This window comes from Mobula birostris, chromosome 2 (assembly GCF_030028105.1).
Source record: "Mobula birostris isolate sMobBir1 chromosome 2, sMobBir1.hap1, whole genome shotgun sequence".
In the NCBI taxonomy this organism is placed as follows: domain Eukaryota; kingdom Metazoa; phylum Chordata; class Chondrichthyes; order Myliobatiformes; family Myliobatidae; genus Mobula; species Mobula birostris.
In genome coordinates this window covers 175025432-175044016 of record NC_092371.1, presented here as the reverse complement: position 1 = coordinate 175044016, position 18585 = coordinate 175025432, and the positions used below count along the sequence as shown (strand labels likewise).

General features: G+C 39.9%; 1 protein-coding gene across 1 annotated transcript in view; it reads left to right on the top strand.

Moving 5' to 3' along the window:
* The window catches only part of csmd1a (CUB and Sushi multiple domains 1a), a 2254753-nt gene that overhangs the window by 1737341 nt on the left and 498827 nt on the right, over window positions 1–18585 (top strand). The window contains exons 20-23 of the mRNA XM_072251121.1: window positions 1177–1392; window positions 4525–4713; window positions 12372–12541; window positions 17472–17628. Coding sequence (XP_072107222.1) covers window positions 1177–1392; window positions 4525–4713; window positions 12372–12541; window positions 17472–17628 — 732 coding nt within the window. The remainder of the gene's footprint in view (window positions 1–1176; window positions 1393–4524; window positions 4714–12371; window positions 12542–17471; window positions 17629–18585) is intronic.

Here is an 18585-nt window from a genome sequence, read left to right as displayed (position 1 = left end):
GGACCTCTTCTTTTCGTGATTTTTATTAACGACCTGGATGTGGGGGTAGAGGGGTGGGTTGGCAAGTTCGCAGACGACACAAAGGTTGGTGGTGTTGTAGATAGTGTAGAGGATTGTCGAAGATGGCAGAGAGACATTGATAGGATGCAGAAGTGGGCTGAGAAATGGCAGATGGAGTTCAACCTGGAGACTGTGAGGTGGTACACTTTGGAAGGACAAACTCCAGGCAGAGTGCAAAGTAAATGGCAGGATACTTGGTAGTGTGGAGGAGCAGAGGGATCTGGGGGTGCATGTCCACAGATCCCTGAAAGTTGCCTCACAGGTAGATAGAGTAGTTAAGAAAGCTTATGGAATGTAAGCTTTCATAAGTTGAGGGATAGAGTTTAAACGTCGCGAAGTAATAATGCAGCTATAAAACTCTGATTCCGCCACACTTGGAGTACTGTGTCCAGTTCTGGTCACCTCACTATAGGAAGGATGTGGAAGCGTTGGAAAGGGTACAGAGGAGATTTACCAGGGTGCTGTCTGGTTTAGAGAGTATGGATTATGATCAGAGATTAAGGGAGCTAGGGCTTTACTCTTTGGAGAGAAGGAAGATGAGAGGAGACATGATAGAGGTATACAAGATATTAAGAGGAATAGATAGAGTGGATAGCCAGCGCCTCTTCCCCAGGGCACCAGAACTCAATACAAGGGGACATGGCTTTAAGTTAAAGGGTGGAAAGTTCAAGGGGGATATTAGAGGAAGGTTTTTTTACTCAGAGAGTGGTTGGTGCCTGAAATACCCTGCCCGAGTCGGTGGTGGAGGCAGATACACTAGTGAAATTGAAGAGACTACTAGACAGGTACATGGAGGAATTTAAGGTGGGGGGTTATATGGGAGGCAGGGTTTGAGGGTTGGCACAACAATGTGGACCAAAGGACCTGTACTGTGCTGTACTATTCTATGTTAATATGGAGGGTGATCATCCAGGTGCAGTTTAATGGGACTAGGCAGATGGATAGTTCAGTGTTGACTGGATGGGCCAAAGGCCTGTTTCTGTGCTGTAATGTTCTGTCACTCTTCTATGACTCTCAACCTTGCTGCCGACAGAAGGTTTATTTCAGCTGTCTCTGTGAATTAGAGCTGGCCTTTTCTGGGCAGTGGTGATAGTGAATTTTTCTGCTTATTTTTAGGTGTACAATTGGTATTTCATACCTTTCACCTTGAGAACTCGCATGACTATCTAATTATCACAGAAGACGAGAGCTTCATGGATCCAGTAACAAGACTGACTGGCTCTGCCTTGCCTCCAACCATCAATGCGGGTCTCTATGGAAATTACACCGCACAATTACGCTTCATCTCAGATTTCTCTGTGTCTTACGAAGGGTTCAACATCACATTCTCAGGTAGGTCTCCTTCCTTCAGTTTCACACATGGTGTAAAGAAGGCATGTGCGATAATGCAGTGACTGAGACAAAAACGTCGGAGCATAAAGAAAATGATGGACATGGATAAGGTAACGCACGCAAAATGCTGGTGGAACTCAGCAGGTCAGGCAGCATCTATGGAAATGAGTAAACAGTCGACGTTTTGGACCAAGACCCTGCAGTCCTGATGAAGGATCTTGGTCCAAAACGCTAAGGGTCCTGATGAAGGGTCTCAGCCTGAAGAGTTGACAGTTTATTTCCCTGCGTAGATGCTGCTGAGTTCCTTCGGCATGTTGTGTGTTTTGCTCTGGATTTCCAGCATCAATAGAATCTCTTGTGCTTATAGATTAAGTTAAATAGGCACCTGAATATGCAAAGTATGAAGGCTACAGATCATGAGCAGGCAGAAGAGATTTAGTTTAAGTCAGTATGGAGTTTGAGAGCTGAAGGTCTTGCTTCTGTTCTGTACCGGTCTATGTTCTACATTCAAGGATGGCACAGTAGTACAGCAGTTAGCGCAATGCATTACAGCACCAGAGATCACCGATTGGGGTTTGATTCCTGCCGCAGTCTGTAAGGAGCTCGTACGTTCTCCTTGTGATCAAATAGTTTTCTGCAAACTACTCCGGTTTCCTCCTACTTTCCAAAGATATGCAGGTTAGGGTTGGTGAATTGTGGGCATGCCATGTTGCTGCTGGAAGTGTGGTTACACTTGCGGGCTGCCCTCAGCACATCCTCAGACCGTATTGGTTGTTGACACAAAATAACGCATTTCTCTGTGTTTTGATATTTTGTTGTACATGTGACAAATAAAGCTAATCTTTAACAAAATAAAGCAAATCAAAATCACTTTGAAACTCTGCACCATGATTGATAGTCTTTTATCTTTCTTTGCCATACTAATTTTTAGCAAGTACTTTGTATTACAGATTTTAGTAGCATTGTACCAACATTACTAAGTAAAAGTGTCAAACCTAGAATGATGCATTGACCTGAGAATATCAGTTGGTGTGCAGAATGCCTTGGTTACAGCTTGCAGGATTTTCATGTGGCTGCTTCAGTACGATAGGGAGGACATCATAAACACAAGAGATTCTGCACATATTGGAAATGCTGGAGGAACTCGGCAGGTCATGCAGTAGCTATGGAAATGAATAAACCATTGATGTTCTGGGCTGAGATTCTTCATCAGGACTTGAAAGGAAGAGGGAAGAAGCTGGAATAAGAAGGTAGGGGAGGGGAAGGAATACATGCCAGAATGTGATAGTTGCAGACTGGTAGGTGGGGGAAGAGGTGATGAAATAAGAAGCTGTGACGTGATAGATGGAAAAGGTGAACACCTAGAAAAGAAGGAAACAGGTACAAGAGGAGAGTGGAAAGGGAAGGAGGAAGGGCAGCCAAAGGAGATAATAGGCAGGTGACAAGAAGAGGAGAGGTGAGAGGGGAACTAGACTGGAGGATGGAAGAAAAAGGTAGGAGGAGGGGGAAAATTACTGAAAGTTAACAAAATTAATGTTCATCCCATCAGTTTGGAGGCTACCCAGACAGAATATTAGGCACTGTTCTTCCAACCTGTGAGTGGATTTATTATGGCAGTAGAGGAGGCTATGTCGGAATAGTTATGTTGGAATAGAAATGGGGATTGAAATTGAAATGGCTGGCCGCCAGGAAATCCTGCTTTTTGTGGATGGAGCCAAATACAGATGTAAGGATGATATCATGCCAACTTTTATGTAATTTATCTTCAATTTTAAGACTTCCAGTGAAATGGGGAAATTTTGTTTTACATTTGCTGAATGCACTGTGTAAAATATTTTTTTATAAAATAATAATTTGTAGAGCCCTTTTCATTCAGGTGATGTAGTTCAAAGTACCTTATAATGGGATACAAGTGTTAACATGAAGATGAAATAAAACTAAACATGTAAATAAAAGACAAAAGGACATTAGTTGAAAGCAAGGTTAAATAAATAGGTTTTGAGCTGGTGCTTAAATGCGTCAACTAAGTCTGCATCCCTTATAACTTTAGGTATTGAATTCTGAAGTTTAGGAGTGCAGATCAAAACAGCAGGGCTACCAATTATCTTTTGAGGGGGATTCTTTAAATTAAAGACACTAGTGGAAGAAGACCTGAGAGCTCGAGCAGGATTACAATACAAAACTGAGAACATGAGTTGTAAACAATCCTTTAAAGTGAGTCTGTAGGTTGTACAGTCAGTTCAGAATTGAGGTGAGTGAAGTTATCCATACTGGTTCAGGAGCCTGATGGTTGAAGGGTAATATCTGTTCCTGAACCTGGTGGTGTTGGATGCAAGGCTTTGGTACTTCCTGCCCACTGGTAGTAGTGAGAAGAGAGCATGGCTTGGATGGTAGGTTTCCTTGATGATGGATGCCACTCGGTGGTGGGGACCCTTTGCATGTAATTGTCTGGGCAGTATCCATTGCTTTTTTTCTAGTCTTTTCCATTCTTGTGATTGGTGTTTCCATTCTTGGCTATAATGCAACCAGCTATTATACTCTGCACTGTGCGTTTATTTCTATTTTTTTTAGATATACAGTGCGGAACAGGATCTTTCAGCCCAGTGGGACCTGCTGCCCAGCAGGCCACCTATTTAACGCTAGCCTGATCAATTTACAGTGACCTATCAACCTACTAACTGAAGTGTCTTTGGACTGTGGGAGGAAACCAGAGCACCCAGAGGAAAACCACATGTTCCCAAGGAGCATGTACAAATTCTTTACAGATGGGTGTCTGAATCGAACTTGGAAACACTCTGAGATTTAATAGTGTCATGCTAAGCAGTACTGTGGCACCCTGTATTGAAGTTTGGAATGTTTTGCATGATGTGCTGAATCAACGCCAAATCTACATGCATTCTTTGTGATGGCACTTTCATGCTGGTCCCAGGACAAATCCTTTGATATGATAGCACCAATGAATTTAAAGAATTTCTACCTCCAATCCCCTAATGAGATCTAGCTCATGGACACTACTGTCTTCCTCCAGTAGCTGTCAATCAGCTCTTTAGTGTTTCTGATGTTGAGTCAGAGGTAGAGTGAAGTAACTAGGTATTACTGTTGACTGTTGTATTTTGCTGCTTTGATTTACAGAGTATGACCTGGAGCCCTGTGATGATCCTGGTGTTCCTGCTTTTAGTCGGAGAATTGGGTTCCAGTTTGAAGTTGGAGACTCGTTGACATTTTCCTGCTTTCCGGGATATAGACTGGAAGGTGCTTCTCAGATCACCTGTTACGGAGGAGGAAGGCGGGTGTGGAGTGCACCTCTTCCAAGGTGTGTGGGTAGGTGGTCACATGCTTTCATTTCATGCATCTTAACTTTAAGATGATTGTATTTATTGCTAGAGAAACTGCCAATAGACACATAGATCTACAGCAACAAATAGGTGTCATGGTGTCAAATCATCTACAGAACACTTCCATGATTTGTTAACAATTCATGGAAATATTTTTTAAACACCAAGTCTTAAGGATGAATTAACAGTCGACTTTTATTTGGTCTTTTCTACCCTCCTCCCACCCCCAGTACATATACCAAAGCTGTTCAAGAATGAAGAATACAGTGAATAAAAAATAAGATTCTGAGGAACAGAGGGATCTTGGGGTCTTCATTCGTATATCTCTCCAAGTTGCCATGCAAGTTGATAGGGTTGATAAGAAGGCATATGGTGTGTTGGCCTTCATTAGTTGGGGGGGGGGCATTGTGTTCTTTAGGTGTGAAGTAATGTTGCAGCTCTAACCCTGGTTAGACCACATTTGGAATATTATATTCAGTTCTGGTCACCTCATTGTAAGAAAGATGTAAAAGCTTTAGAGAGAGTGCAGAGGAGACTTATCAGGATGCAGTCTGCATTAGAGAGAATGTCTTATGAGAATAGCTTCAGTGAGCTTGGGCCTTTCCCCTTGGAGTGAAAGAGGATAATTGTGAGGTCAAGAGTCCATTTTATCAGATAAGAGATCTATTCAAGATTGTGTAAGAGATCTTATAACAACAGGATAGAAGCTGTCATTGACACTAGCAGTACATAATTTCAGTCTTCTGTATTTTTTGCCTGGTGGGAATTGGTTTTGGTTTATTATTGTCACATGTAATGAGATACAGGAAAAAGCTTGTCTTGCACACTGTTTCTACAGATCAAATCATTGTACAGTGCACTGAGCTAGAATGTGCCTCAACCTCAGTGAAGTCCACTGATGTTCAAAGAGGTTGAAACGATTAGCAGGTAAAACAATCAGAGAATGTAGAATATAGTGTAACAGTTACAGAGAAAGTGCAGTGCCTGTAGACAATAAGGTGCAAGGTCATAATGCAACGTGAGGTCAAGAGTCCATCATGTCGCGATCTGCTCAATAGTCTCACAACAGTGGGGGAAGCTGTCCTTGAACCTTGTGAGCAAGACAAACTTTTCACTGCGTCTTGGTACATGTGACAAGAATAAACCAATACCAATACCAATATTAAAGTGCAATGCAGGTAGACGGTAATGTGCAAAGTCACAGTAATATAGACTTTGAGGTCAGGTCAGGAGTCCATTGTATTGTTTAAGAAGTCCATCCAAGAGTCTTAAAACTGTGGGATAGAAGCTGTTGTTGAGGCAGGAGCAGTTCAGAGGGATGTAGGTCAAATACAGGACTATGGTCTGGAGGTTGTAGGTACAGAGGCAGCCTGTCCTGGGATTGAAACCCAGAGATCAAAGCCCTGAGGCTGAGGAGTCTGGACGCCGAAGCCTGAAGTTAGTGTATTCAGAGGTCAAAACCTGAAGTTCGAGGCCTCTAGATTGGTGAGTCTGGAGGACAGAGGTCTGATGCCCTTGAGTCTGGGGCTATGGTCTGGAGGTAGCCTGTCCTGTAATTGGAGGTCTGTCTGTGTGTGTGCATGGCAGTGTGGGAAAAGGATTTGTTTTGCTGTTGTCTCTTGTTGTTTGTTCTCTGTGTGTTCTAACGAGCATTGTGGGTGTGCTTCGTTGTCACTGGAATGCATGGTGACACTTGCAGGCTAGCCCTGGACCATCCACAGAGTGTGTTGGTTGTTACGTTTTGATGTACATGTGATAAATAAGTCTGAACCTGAATGTGAATGGGATGTGCTCAGAAATGCAGCTTAGACGATTTGGACTGAATGGCCTGGTTCTGTGCTGTGTAACTCTATGACTCTATTTTCGGACAATGATCTCAAAAACTAAAGCTAGAAATGAAGTGTGACCTATCTTTATCCAGAAAACACCAATGAGATGCTTTAAGGCAGAATTTGTGAAAGACACATCCTTAGTTGCTGCTGGTATGCCCAAGAAAGCTGGGTGGAAATCATTGTGGATAATATCAATTGAAATAGGAACATTAAAATAAAACATGGGGCTCAAATTGAAATTTTGGTTTAGCCATTGACCCACCCCTCCACATTCCCAACCATCATTTATCATTTCCTGTCAGTCACCTTACATACAAACACTTCTGTGCCTAGCATCACTTTTTGGACATACAGTCAACTTACGTATCCTTTAAAGCTCACCGAACTCTTCCTTTGTCTATCATGGACCAGAGGCCGGAGTTTGCCAAGTTGCTACTCCATATTGAATAAGTTCAGTATCTGTAGAACCTCAGTAACACAGGTCCCAGACACCACTAGAAAGCAGACATTGACACAGTCTAAGTGCAAACTGGGTCATCCCCATTTGGATTACATGAGCCAAACACAGGAAAATGGAGTCTAGCTTATATTCAGACTTTGACTTGTTAGGGATTATTTAGAAGTTATGAAATTATGTGAATATAGCAAATGTTTATTCAAACTAGAACCAGTAAAGTACATTAATTGCAAGCAGCCATCACTTTGAAGTTAAAAGTTAGAAGTTAACAATACTGTCTGTTAGGTACTGGCTGGTTGCTCAAGGTATGGTTTATAAATTAAAGTGACCATGAGACGTTCTTATGCATTAGCTAAATATTGGACTATAGGGTGATGTTGATTGGCCTGCATCAAACCAGGCAAATATGGACTTAAGTAATTTGTGCTATTATAACCAAGTTCAAGGAAGCTTGTAGACCAGACTGATATTATCACTTAACACAAAAAAAACTGATCAATCAGTAGTTAGGAGATTTGTATGCTCAGAGATTCAGCCCTCAAAACACTAAACTTGGTCCTCTGGCTATCTCTCCTTGGAGGTTTTCAGTTCATGTGAATTAATTTCCCTCAATAAGGTGTTTCAACCTTCAGAAGTGACTTTTCAATTACAATGTGCTTCTACTGTAAATATGTATGTACTTCTAAGAAACCAACAAGGAATTTTCAGACACTAAATATTGAAGTAAACAATAACATTGTAACTATAAAAGTTGTATTGAATCACCTGTTGTACTTTTGATCTTAAGGATATAAGAATGTGATGTGTTTTGAATTTGGGAGACTCTACTGGGAAGGTCTATAAGAGAATGTCTGTTGTGATGAATAAAAGCTTTCATACCCACAACTTCTTCAGCTCCTTTATGTCCAGTGTCACTTTATGGACATACAATAAATCTCTGTGTCTAAGCTATCTTATGTGTTTATATTTATTGTGTTTTCTTATTATTGTATTCTTTATCATATTGTGTTTATTTGTGCTGCATTGTTTCTGAAGTAACAATTATTTTGCTTTTCTTTACAATTCTGTACTGGAAATGACATTAAACAATATTGAATCTTTGCCTGTGACTTAGTAACAGTCACAACAGGCTCGCATGAACAAATTGAGCCAAAGGGCCTGTTTCTGTGCTGTATGACTCTGTGACCAAATTAAATACCATGAACTGGAAATTTTACTTTCACTGACACTATGCTAGTGAGCATTACATGAACATGGGATAATGCTTTGGGGATGTGTTTATACAAAGGCAGATAGATAATAAATTTATCAAACTATTTTTAGAAGTTAATAGCTTCCACATTATTGTAAGGATTCATATTCAGAGCTTGGGTTGCTCTCAATGATTATGTTTGTAGATAATAAGCTACATAAATTAACTCAACTATCTTCTATAGTATCATTAACAGTACTTTACAGATGATAAACAGATCAATTTAAGATTATTGAATATTGTTAGAAGCTGTTATAAGATTATCGAATAGTTTCCTAGAATGATAAAATGAATTCTTGACTTCACAATCTACCTTGCTGTTTTCTTGCACTACACTTTCACTATGGCTGTTACATATTCTGCATTCTGTTATTGTTTTGCCTTCTACATTCTCAATGCACTGTGTAATGCATTGATCTATTGTTTACGAACGCAATCTTTTCACTGTACCTCAGTATACAGTGGCATTCAAAGGTTTGGGCACCCATGTTCAAAATTTCTGTTACTGTGAATACTTAAGTGAGTAGTAGATGAACTGATCTCCAAAAGTCATAAAGTTAAAGATGTCACATTCTTTTCAACGTTTTAAGCAAGATAAGTGTATTATTTTTGTTTTGTACAATTTTAGAGTGGAGAAAAAGGAAGGGAGTACCATGTAAAAATTTGGGCACCCCAAGAGATTTGAGCTCTCAGGTAACTTTTACCAAGGTCTCAGACCTTAATTAGCTTGTTAGGGCTTTGGCTTGTTCACAATCATCGTTAGTAAAGGCCGGGTGATGCAAATTTCAAAGCTTTGTAAATACCCTGACTTCTCAAACCTTGTCCCAACAATCAGCTGCCATGGGCTCCTCTAAGCAGCTGCCTAGCACTCTGAAAATTAAAATAAATGATGCCCACAAAAAAGGAGAAGGCTATAAGAAGAGAGCAAAGCATTTTCAGGTAGCCGTTTCCTCAGTTCATAATGTAATTAAGAAATGGCAGTTAACAGGAATGGTGGAGGTCAAGTTGAGGTCTGGAAGACCAAGAAAACTTTCCGAGAGAACTGCTTGTAGGATTGCTAGAAAGGCAAATCAAAACCCCCGTTTGACTGCAAAAGACCTTCAGGAAGATTTAGCAGACCCTGGAGTAGTAGTGCACTGTTCTACTGTGCAGCGACACCTGCTCAAATATGACCTTCATGGAAGAAGTCATCAGAAGAAAACCTTTCCTGCATCCTCACCACAAAATTCAGCATCAGGAGTTTGCAAAGGAACATCTAAACAAGCCTGATGCATTTTGGAAACAAGTCCTGTGGAATGATGAAGTTAAAATAGAACTTATTGGCCACAATGAGTAAAGGTCTGTTTGGAGAAAAAAGGGTGCTGAATTTCATGAAAAGAACACCTCTTCAACTGTTAAGCATGGGGGTGGATCGATCATGCTTTGGGCTTGTGTTGCAGCCAGTGGCACGGGTAGAGGGAAGAATGAATTCAATTAAATACCAGCAAATTCTGGAAGCAAACATCACACCGTCTATAAAAAAGCTGAAGATGAAAAGAGGATGGTTTCTACAACAGGATAATGATTCTAAACACCCCTCAAAATCCACAATGGACTACCTCAAGAGGCACAAGCTGAAGGTTTTGCCATGGCCCTCACAGTCCCCCGACCTAAACATTATTGAGAATCTGTGGATGGACCTCAAAAGAGCAGTGTATACAAGACGGCCCAAGAATCTCACAGAACTAGAAGCCTTTTGCAAGGAAGAATGGGAGAAAATCCCCCAAACAAGATTGAAAGACTCTTAGCTGGCTACAGAAAGCATTTACAAGCTGTGATACTTGCCAAAGGGGGTGTTACTAAGTACTGCCATGCAAGGTGCCCAAACTTTTCCTTTGGACCCTTTTCCTTTTTTGTTATTTTGAAACTGTAAAAGATGGAAATAAAAAGGTAATCTTGCTTAAAATATTAAAGAAATGTGTCATCCTTTTGGAAATCTGGTCATCTTTTACCTGCTCAGTGACAGAAATTTTGACCAGGGGTGCCCAAACCTCTGCATGCCACAGTATGTGACAATGATAAACCAGTCAAATCATTATTTTCAATTGAAGCTTTAGGTTCTTGTTGGGGTTTACATCACACATAATTTGTAGTCATAGAGTCAGAGAGCAGGGAAATAGGCCCTTCAGCCCAACTGGTCCATGCCAACCAGATTTCCCATCTAATCTAGTACCACACACACAAAATGCTGGAGGATCTCAGCAGATCAGACAGCATCTATGGAAAGGAATAAACAGCAGACATTTTAGGCCAAGACACTTCATCAAGGCTAGCATAAAGCTAGTAATATTTGCCTGCATTTAGCTAACAGTCCATGAACACTACCTCTCTATTCCTCTTTTGTTCTATCTATCTATCTCTCAATTTATATGTCTGTCTATCTCTCTGTTTATCACTTTTTGTGACTTGTATATGCTTTATATACGTATTTCACTGTACCATTGCTACAAAATGACATTTTTCACAACATATGTCAGTGGTAATAAACCTGATTCTGATTCTGAAACATTTCCTATCCATGTACTATACTTTCCTTTTAAGTGTTGTTAATATACCTGCCTCAGCTATTTCCTCTGACAGTTTGCTTCATGTACTGGGTGAAAATGTTGCCCCTCAGGTTTCTATTAAATCTTCCCCCTCTCATAATAAACCTTTGAGCAATTGTTCTTGATTCTCCAAAACGAGGGAAAAGAACTGTGGAAACTCCTGGGAATGCACATCTCGCACAACCTCTTGTGGTTCCAGAGCACGTTCTACACAATCAGGAAAGCTCACTAATGCTTCTCCTTTCTGAGGAGGATGAAGCAAACTGGACTATGCACATCTAATTCTCTTTTCTTTTTTTTAAACTTTTTATTAATTTTCAGGTTCATAAACATAGTAACAGTACTAATACAAAGAGATTGAGATTATATTATTGGTAATTGACATATACAAGTAAAAACTACAGATAATACAAGTATAACAGACCTCCCAAACTCTTGATATAGTTAACCATGATAAAAAGAAAAATGAAAAAAATATCAAGAGAAAAACCCCAAAGTGAAAGAAAACCAAAAAAAAACTAAACTAAACTAAAACAAAAACTAATCTAAACAAAACAAAACAAGGCTGGACTAATATAATACATCGAATACAATCATTAATGTCGTTAACTCCGCTCCTCTATCCATATATTCTAGGTTAGTTAAAACGATTCAGAAAAGGTCAAGCTACATCATAATGCTTTCTCCTTTCTGAGGAGGATGAAACAAGCTGGACTATGCACATCTATTCTCACATCATTTTACAGATACACAGTAGCTTATATCCTAACAAGCTGTATCACTGAATGGTACAGAAACTGCACTACAGTGGACTGGAAGGCTCTGCAATGGGTTGTCAAAACTGTCCAGTACAACACCAGCACCAGCCTACCCACCATCAAGGATATATATAACGCAAAGCCCAGTGATCTCACCCATCCTCTTCATGTCCCTCTCCCATCAGGGAGGATGCTACATAGGCATACACACCAGGACCACCAGGCTCAAAAACAGTAACTTTTCACAAGCATTAGGATGATCAACACCTCCACTCAGTAACTCATGCCCCACAACTCAACCAACACTACTTTATCATTTCCTGTTAGTCACCTTATGTATAGGCACTCCCGTGCCTAGGATCACTTCATGGATATAAGATCAATCAATGTATAATAGTTATTTTATGTATTTATATTTATTGTAGGTGTTTTTTGGGCTGACTCAGAGGCAGAAAATCAATTATTTCATTTTCCTTTACACTTGTGTACTGGAAATGACATTAAACAATCTTAAACCTTGAATCTTGATGGGGCGCATTCACCCTATCTATGCTCCTCAAGACGGAGTGTAATTGGGGACACAAAATACACTTGAAGTGTAGGATTCCAGATGGGAATAGCTTAGGGCATATTTACACAAGGATGTATTATGTAATTGAGTTGTCATTTGTGCTTTTACTTTATTTTGTTTTCCTTCTAAACTTGTTTTAACCATTCTAAAAGATGTTTTAATTGCTTGCACTTTCTATTTATGACTTAGCTGAATGCGGAGCCTCTGTAATTGCAACGGAAGGTACGTTGCTGTCGCCAAATTACCCAGTGAACTACGAGAACAATCATGAATGCATCTACAGAATTGAGACACAGCCAGGGAAAGGCATCAGCCTTCGTGCTAGAACATTTAATCTTCAGGAGGGTGATGTTGTCAAGGTAACAGTGACATCGACACATACAGTATCTCTTTCACTTTATACTTTACCTCAATTTCCAATGAATGGTTTCCCTCAGTGCCACATTATCTCAATGCCAATGGAAGTAGAATTTTAAAGGTGTATCAATTTGAGCCAAATCTTGGCTGAGAAACGTGTTTATGTTAACATATCCAACTTCAAATGATTAGATTTTAAATCCGTTTTCAATGTCATCTTTCTTAGGTCTGCCAAAATGGGCTGAGTAATTGTACCATTGAATATTTCAAGATTAAATTCTGGTTGCTAGGAGTTAGTTGCATTTCGGTGCTGGCACTTGAAATTCGGCTTTATGAGTCTTGAGTCAGGGTTTCTGTTGTGCAAAGAAAACAAAGCTTTTGCATTGCTCTTGAACACGAGATCCATGTGCTAGAAATCTCGAGTAATTCAGACAAGATACTGGAGGAACTCAGCAAGTCCGACAGCATCTATGGAGAGGAATAAAGAGTCAACACTTTGTGCAGAGTCCTCATGGTGAAGGGGCTTGGGCAAAATTGCTGACTGTTTATTCCTTTCCATAGATGCTGCCTACCCGGTTGAGTTCATCCAGCATTTTGTGTGCATTACTTCGCATTTTAAGAGAGGTGTAGATAGAATAGACAGAAAATATCTTTTTATAAGAATCAAAATCTCTAATGCCAGAGGACATGCATTTAAAGTGTAAGGATGGAATTTCAAATGAGTTGTGAGGGGCAAGCTTTTAACACAGAGAGTCGTGGGTGCCTGGAATGTGTTGCCTGGGATGGTGGTAGTGACAAACATTAGGAACTTTTAAAGATATATACATAGACACATAAATGGAGGAAAATGGAAGGAAATGGATATTGTGTAGGTAGAAAAGATTAGTTTAGTTAGCCATTTGATTATTAATTTAATTAGTTCAGCACAACACTGTGGAGTGTAGAGCCTGCTCCTGTGCTGTACAGACTGCTCTGCGTTCCATATTCTCTGGCTCTGGTCACACTGTCAGGATGCCCTGGGCTTTATTTATCCACACTTGTGCTTTTATTTCCCAGTTCAAAAGGAATTATGTTTTGTGCATAAATGTCATGGGTAGAACAAGCTCTCAATTACTTCGTTCCACAGGGACACTTTAGTTACATGTGCATTTTTACTTTTTCTGATACAATTTACCTTGACTCCTATATTACAGAAGAATAAGCAATTTTCTTCTAACTGTACAATCACAGCCAAGAATTGAATCAATTTATCATCCATTTAGTGGCCTTGATATAAAAGCTTGAGCTTCCTATTTTTCCCCAAACAACATCGGGTTTTGAAACTTCAGAAAAAAGAGAAAATCTGCAGATGCTGGAAATCAAAGCAACATACACAAAATGCTGGAGGAACTCAGCAGGTCAGGCAGCATCTATGGAAAAAAATGCAGTTGACGTTTGGGGCTGAGACTCTTCGGCGGGAAATGTCGACTGGACTTTTTTCCGTAAATGCTGTCTGGCCTGTTAAGTTCCTCCAACATTTTATGTGTGTTTTTTGAAACTCCAAGTTGAGATTCTAAATTGGAAAAAGGCCAATTCTGATGTTATCAGGAAGGGTTTGGGGCAGGCAGTTGTCTCGTAAAGGTGTACTTGGTAAGTGGGAGGCCATCAAAAGTAAAAATTTGAGAGTACAGAGTTTGTATGTCCATGTCAGAATGAAGGGCAAGGATAACAGTTTTATGGAGCCTTGGATTTTTAGAAACATTGAGGCACTGGTTATGAAAAAGAAGATGATGCATAGCAAGTAGGAAAAAATAAGGTACTTGAGGAGTATCAGAAATGTAAGAGAACATTTAACAAGGGAATGAGGAGGGTTAAAAGGAGGCATGAGGTTGCCCTGCCAGACAAGATGAAGGAGAAACCTACAGATATATTAGGAACAAAAGGATAGTCCACTAGAAGATCAGAGTAGTGATCTATACATAGAGACAAAAGAGATGGTGGAGATCTTAAACAGATTTTTTGCATCTGTATTTACTTGGAGATGGACACAGAGTCTATTGAATTGAAGTAAAGCAGTAGCGAAGTCATGGACCTTATACAGATGACAGAAGAGGAAGTGCTTGCTCTATTGAGGAAAAGTAGGATGGATAAATCCCTAGAGCCCGACAATGTGTTCCATTAGACCCTGTGGGAGGCGAGTACAGAAATTGCAGGGCCCTGGCAGGGATATTTAAAACATCCTTAGCTATGGGTGAGGTGCTGGAGGATTTGAGGACAGCTAATGTTGTTTCATTGTTTAAGAAAGGCTCTAAGAATGAACCTAGGAATTATAGGCCAGCGAGCCTGACACTATTAGAAGGTATTCCTAGGGACCAGATACATAAGTATTTGGATAGACAAGGTCTGATTAGGGATTGTCAAATTGCTTTGTGCATGTTAGGTTGTGTCTAACCAATCTTTTTGAGGAAGATACCAGGGAAGTTGATAAAAGTAAACCTGTGGATGTTGTCTACATGGACTTTAGCAAGGCTTTTGACAAGGTCTCACATGAAAGGTTTGTCAGGAATGTTTAGATGTTTGGTATTCAAGATAAGGTAGTAAATTGGATTAGATATTGGCTTCACAGGAGAAACTAAAGTGTAGTAGTAGTTAATTGCCTCTGACTAGAGTCCTGTGACAAGGGGTGTGCTGCAGGAATTGGTACTGGGTCCATTGTTGTTTGTCATCTATATCAACAATCTGATGATAATATGATAAACTGGATCAACAGGTTTTGCAGGTGATACCAAGATTGGGGGTGTAGTGGACATCAAGGAAGGCTATCAGATCTTGCATTGGGGTCTAGACCAGCTGGAAAAGTGGGCTGAAAAATGGCAGATGGAATTTAAAGCAGACAGGGTGAGGTTTTATAAATCGGTAAACCAACCAGGGTAGATCTTACAGAGTGAGCAGTAGGGCACTGAAGAGTATGACAGACAGAGGGATCTGGGAATACAGATCCATAATTCCTTGAAAGTGGAACCTCAGGTAGGTGGGATTATAAAGAAAGTTTTTGGCACATTCCACATTTCTCTAAGAACACCCCCCCCCCACCCCAGTCTTTCTTCAGGGTTAACATTCAACTCTTACCAGTAAGCCATATTCTGGTTCTGTAAATAATACAGAAAATAAAACAATAATGAGGTAGTGTTCAAAGACCGTTCAGACAAATGATGCTAAAGTGGAAGAAGCAGTTTGTGAAATATTGAGTGTGAGTCTTCAGGCTTCTGTACCTCCTCTCTGATGCTAGTAATAAGAAAAGGGCGTGTACTAGATAGTTAGGGTCCTTAATGATGGATGCCATCTTCTTGGGGCATTACCTCTTGAAGGTGTCTTTGATGGTAGAGGGAGGGTTGTTCCCATGATGGTGCTGGCTAAGTCTACAACCCACTGAAAGTCTTAGGTAGCCTCCATTCCAAGCAGTGATGAAACAAGTCAGAATTGTCTCCATTTTGCATCCACAGAGACTTGCAAGAGTCTTTGGTGGCATACCAAATCTCCTCAAGTTCATAATGAAATATAGCTGCTGCGTGCCTTCTTTGTAATTACATCAATATGTCGGGCCTAGGATAAATTTTCAGAAATGTTGAAACCCAGGAACGCAAAACTGCTCACTTTGTTTACCACTGATCCCTTGATGAGGACTTGTGAATGTTCTCCTGACTTCCCCTTGCTGAACTCCAGAATCAATTCCTTGGTTTTGCTGACATGCTTTAAACAGATAAATGTCCTTTTGCAATGTGTACAACCCTCTGTGGAAACACAAAGTCTGCTAACACAAAGTGTAGTTTGAAGATGGCCAGATAAAATCTTTACACATGTCGTTGTCCTTCTATTTTATTTATTGGATTATAACTTTTATATATGGAAAGAATTGATTTTTATGCTCCTTGTTACATTCTTGTTAGTTTTAGGAGCTGAATCAAAGTCTCTTGCATAGAAAGAAAAGCAAAATATCCCCAGTATGGATGTGTTTGATTAATTTGATAGAGCACGGACCATTATATATTTCTTTACATAGACAATAATGCAATTTTATAAAATATGTTATGTCATCCTCATCTGAATGATGATTATGTTTTTTCTCTTTTACTTCCTTATGAAACAATAGACTTATTTTTTTGAAAGGAGAGAAAATATAAAAAATTCTGTAGGATACTTGTGACGAATCCAAGACTGAATCCTAAGAAGAACTACGCCCTCTAGTCGTAAAGTCATAGAGCACTACAGCACAGCAACAGGCCCTTTAGCCCAGCTGGTCTCTGCCAAACTATTATTCTGCCTAATCCCTTCAACCAGCTCCTGGACTATAGCCCTCCACACCAATGCCATCTATGCACTTATTCAAATTTTTCTTAAATGTTGAAATGGAATCCTTGTCCATTTCTGCTGGCAGCTTGGTCCACACTCTCACTACCTCTTAGTATAGATGTTCCCCCTCATGTTTCCCTAAAACATTTATCCAAATTTCTCTTGAAGTACTCAGTGCTGACTACTCCTTTGTCCTGCTGCTATCTTGGAAACTGCTTGACAGCTGAAAGGAAAACTGATCCAAGATTAACGAAGAACTGAAGTACCTGTGTCAAATTGTTCTTCACCAAAACATATAGAATCAATTCATCAACATTCAATCTTATTTCCAGTGCATTGAAAGGATTTTCTTGCCTCTCCAGTTAAATTTAACTGTGAAATATAATGGAAAAGGCATTAGAAATGGATCTCTGACAGGCAGTTGACCTCAGATTGACTGCTTGATATTGTGATTTACCAATCATAATGGCCTTAATTCCCCATTCTTCATCCAGTGAAGATTTAGCTAGAATGAAATAAGGCTTAGATGTTTTGTGATATGGCTGAAGTCATGGTGAGGTTACTTCAATGCACTCTTTAATAACTGTGCATTCTGTCTTTCAGGTCTATGACGGAAAAGATAATTCCTTTCGTCGCCTTGGGGTTTTTACCAAATCCGAATTGCTGGGAGTTACCTTAAACAGCACATCAAATCATATGTGGCTAGAATTTAACACAAATGGATCAGGGACTGACCAGGGATTTGATCTCACCTATACCAGTAAGAGAATGCTTAATATAAAGGAGGAATTGCATGATGGTTAGATGGTGTTGTATATTCCGTACACTATAGGGTTCACATTTTCCCCTCCAGTTTTGACGTCCAGCCCTGTATGGAGATCTCTCACTGTGGATCTATTCTGGTTGCTAGCTATTTTTTGAGTTCACTCTCTGGTATGTATTGGATGTTTTCTTTATCAAAGATCCTTTCTTTGTCATGTTTCTACATGTATGCTTTCTTTGATAAATAATGTGAAAGCCTTTTGATTTTATGACATTAGCCTTCAGGCCAATTGCTTTGCATAAAGCTGATAGAATTTTAATATGTTGGTCCATCCATGTGAAGGTGTTGCTCAAGATAGCCATGTTATCATCGAAGGCTAATGTCGTGTATCTGGTTGTTCCTTCTTCTGGTACAAATTGGCTTTTATTTTTGATGGTACAAACAAACAGGTCCATAGTAATTTTGAATAGGTTACGAGAAAGAAGGTTGTCTTGTTCAGCATCTCGCTTGATATTTATCCATTCTGTGTTTTTTCTGCACCTATTGCTCTGACAGTTATAAAGATCCATAACAAGGTCAATAAAAACCTTAAGTAATCTCAGTTATGTTTTGTAACTCCAGAAACTAACTAAAAGCAAAACAGAGGAGCCGGGAATAACGTGTCTACTTAGTTTTACTTTAGTGAGGTGTTCACGTATGATGTGGTGGCATAATAACATATGCCATTCACATACTTCTTATGTATAACCCATAATGAATTCTGTAAGTAAACAAAGAACGCTTCATTTAACAACATGTAGCCCCCACCGCCCCAGCCACCCTCAGGGTTGCTAGGCTCGCTGTTGTCTAGGAAAACAGCCTCGGCCCCACCAGACTGGGTAATTAGTTTGTGTGATGCTGTGTGATGTACTCCACCCCGCCCAAATAACAGACAATACACCAGATACGATTAAA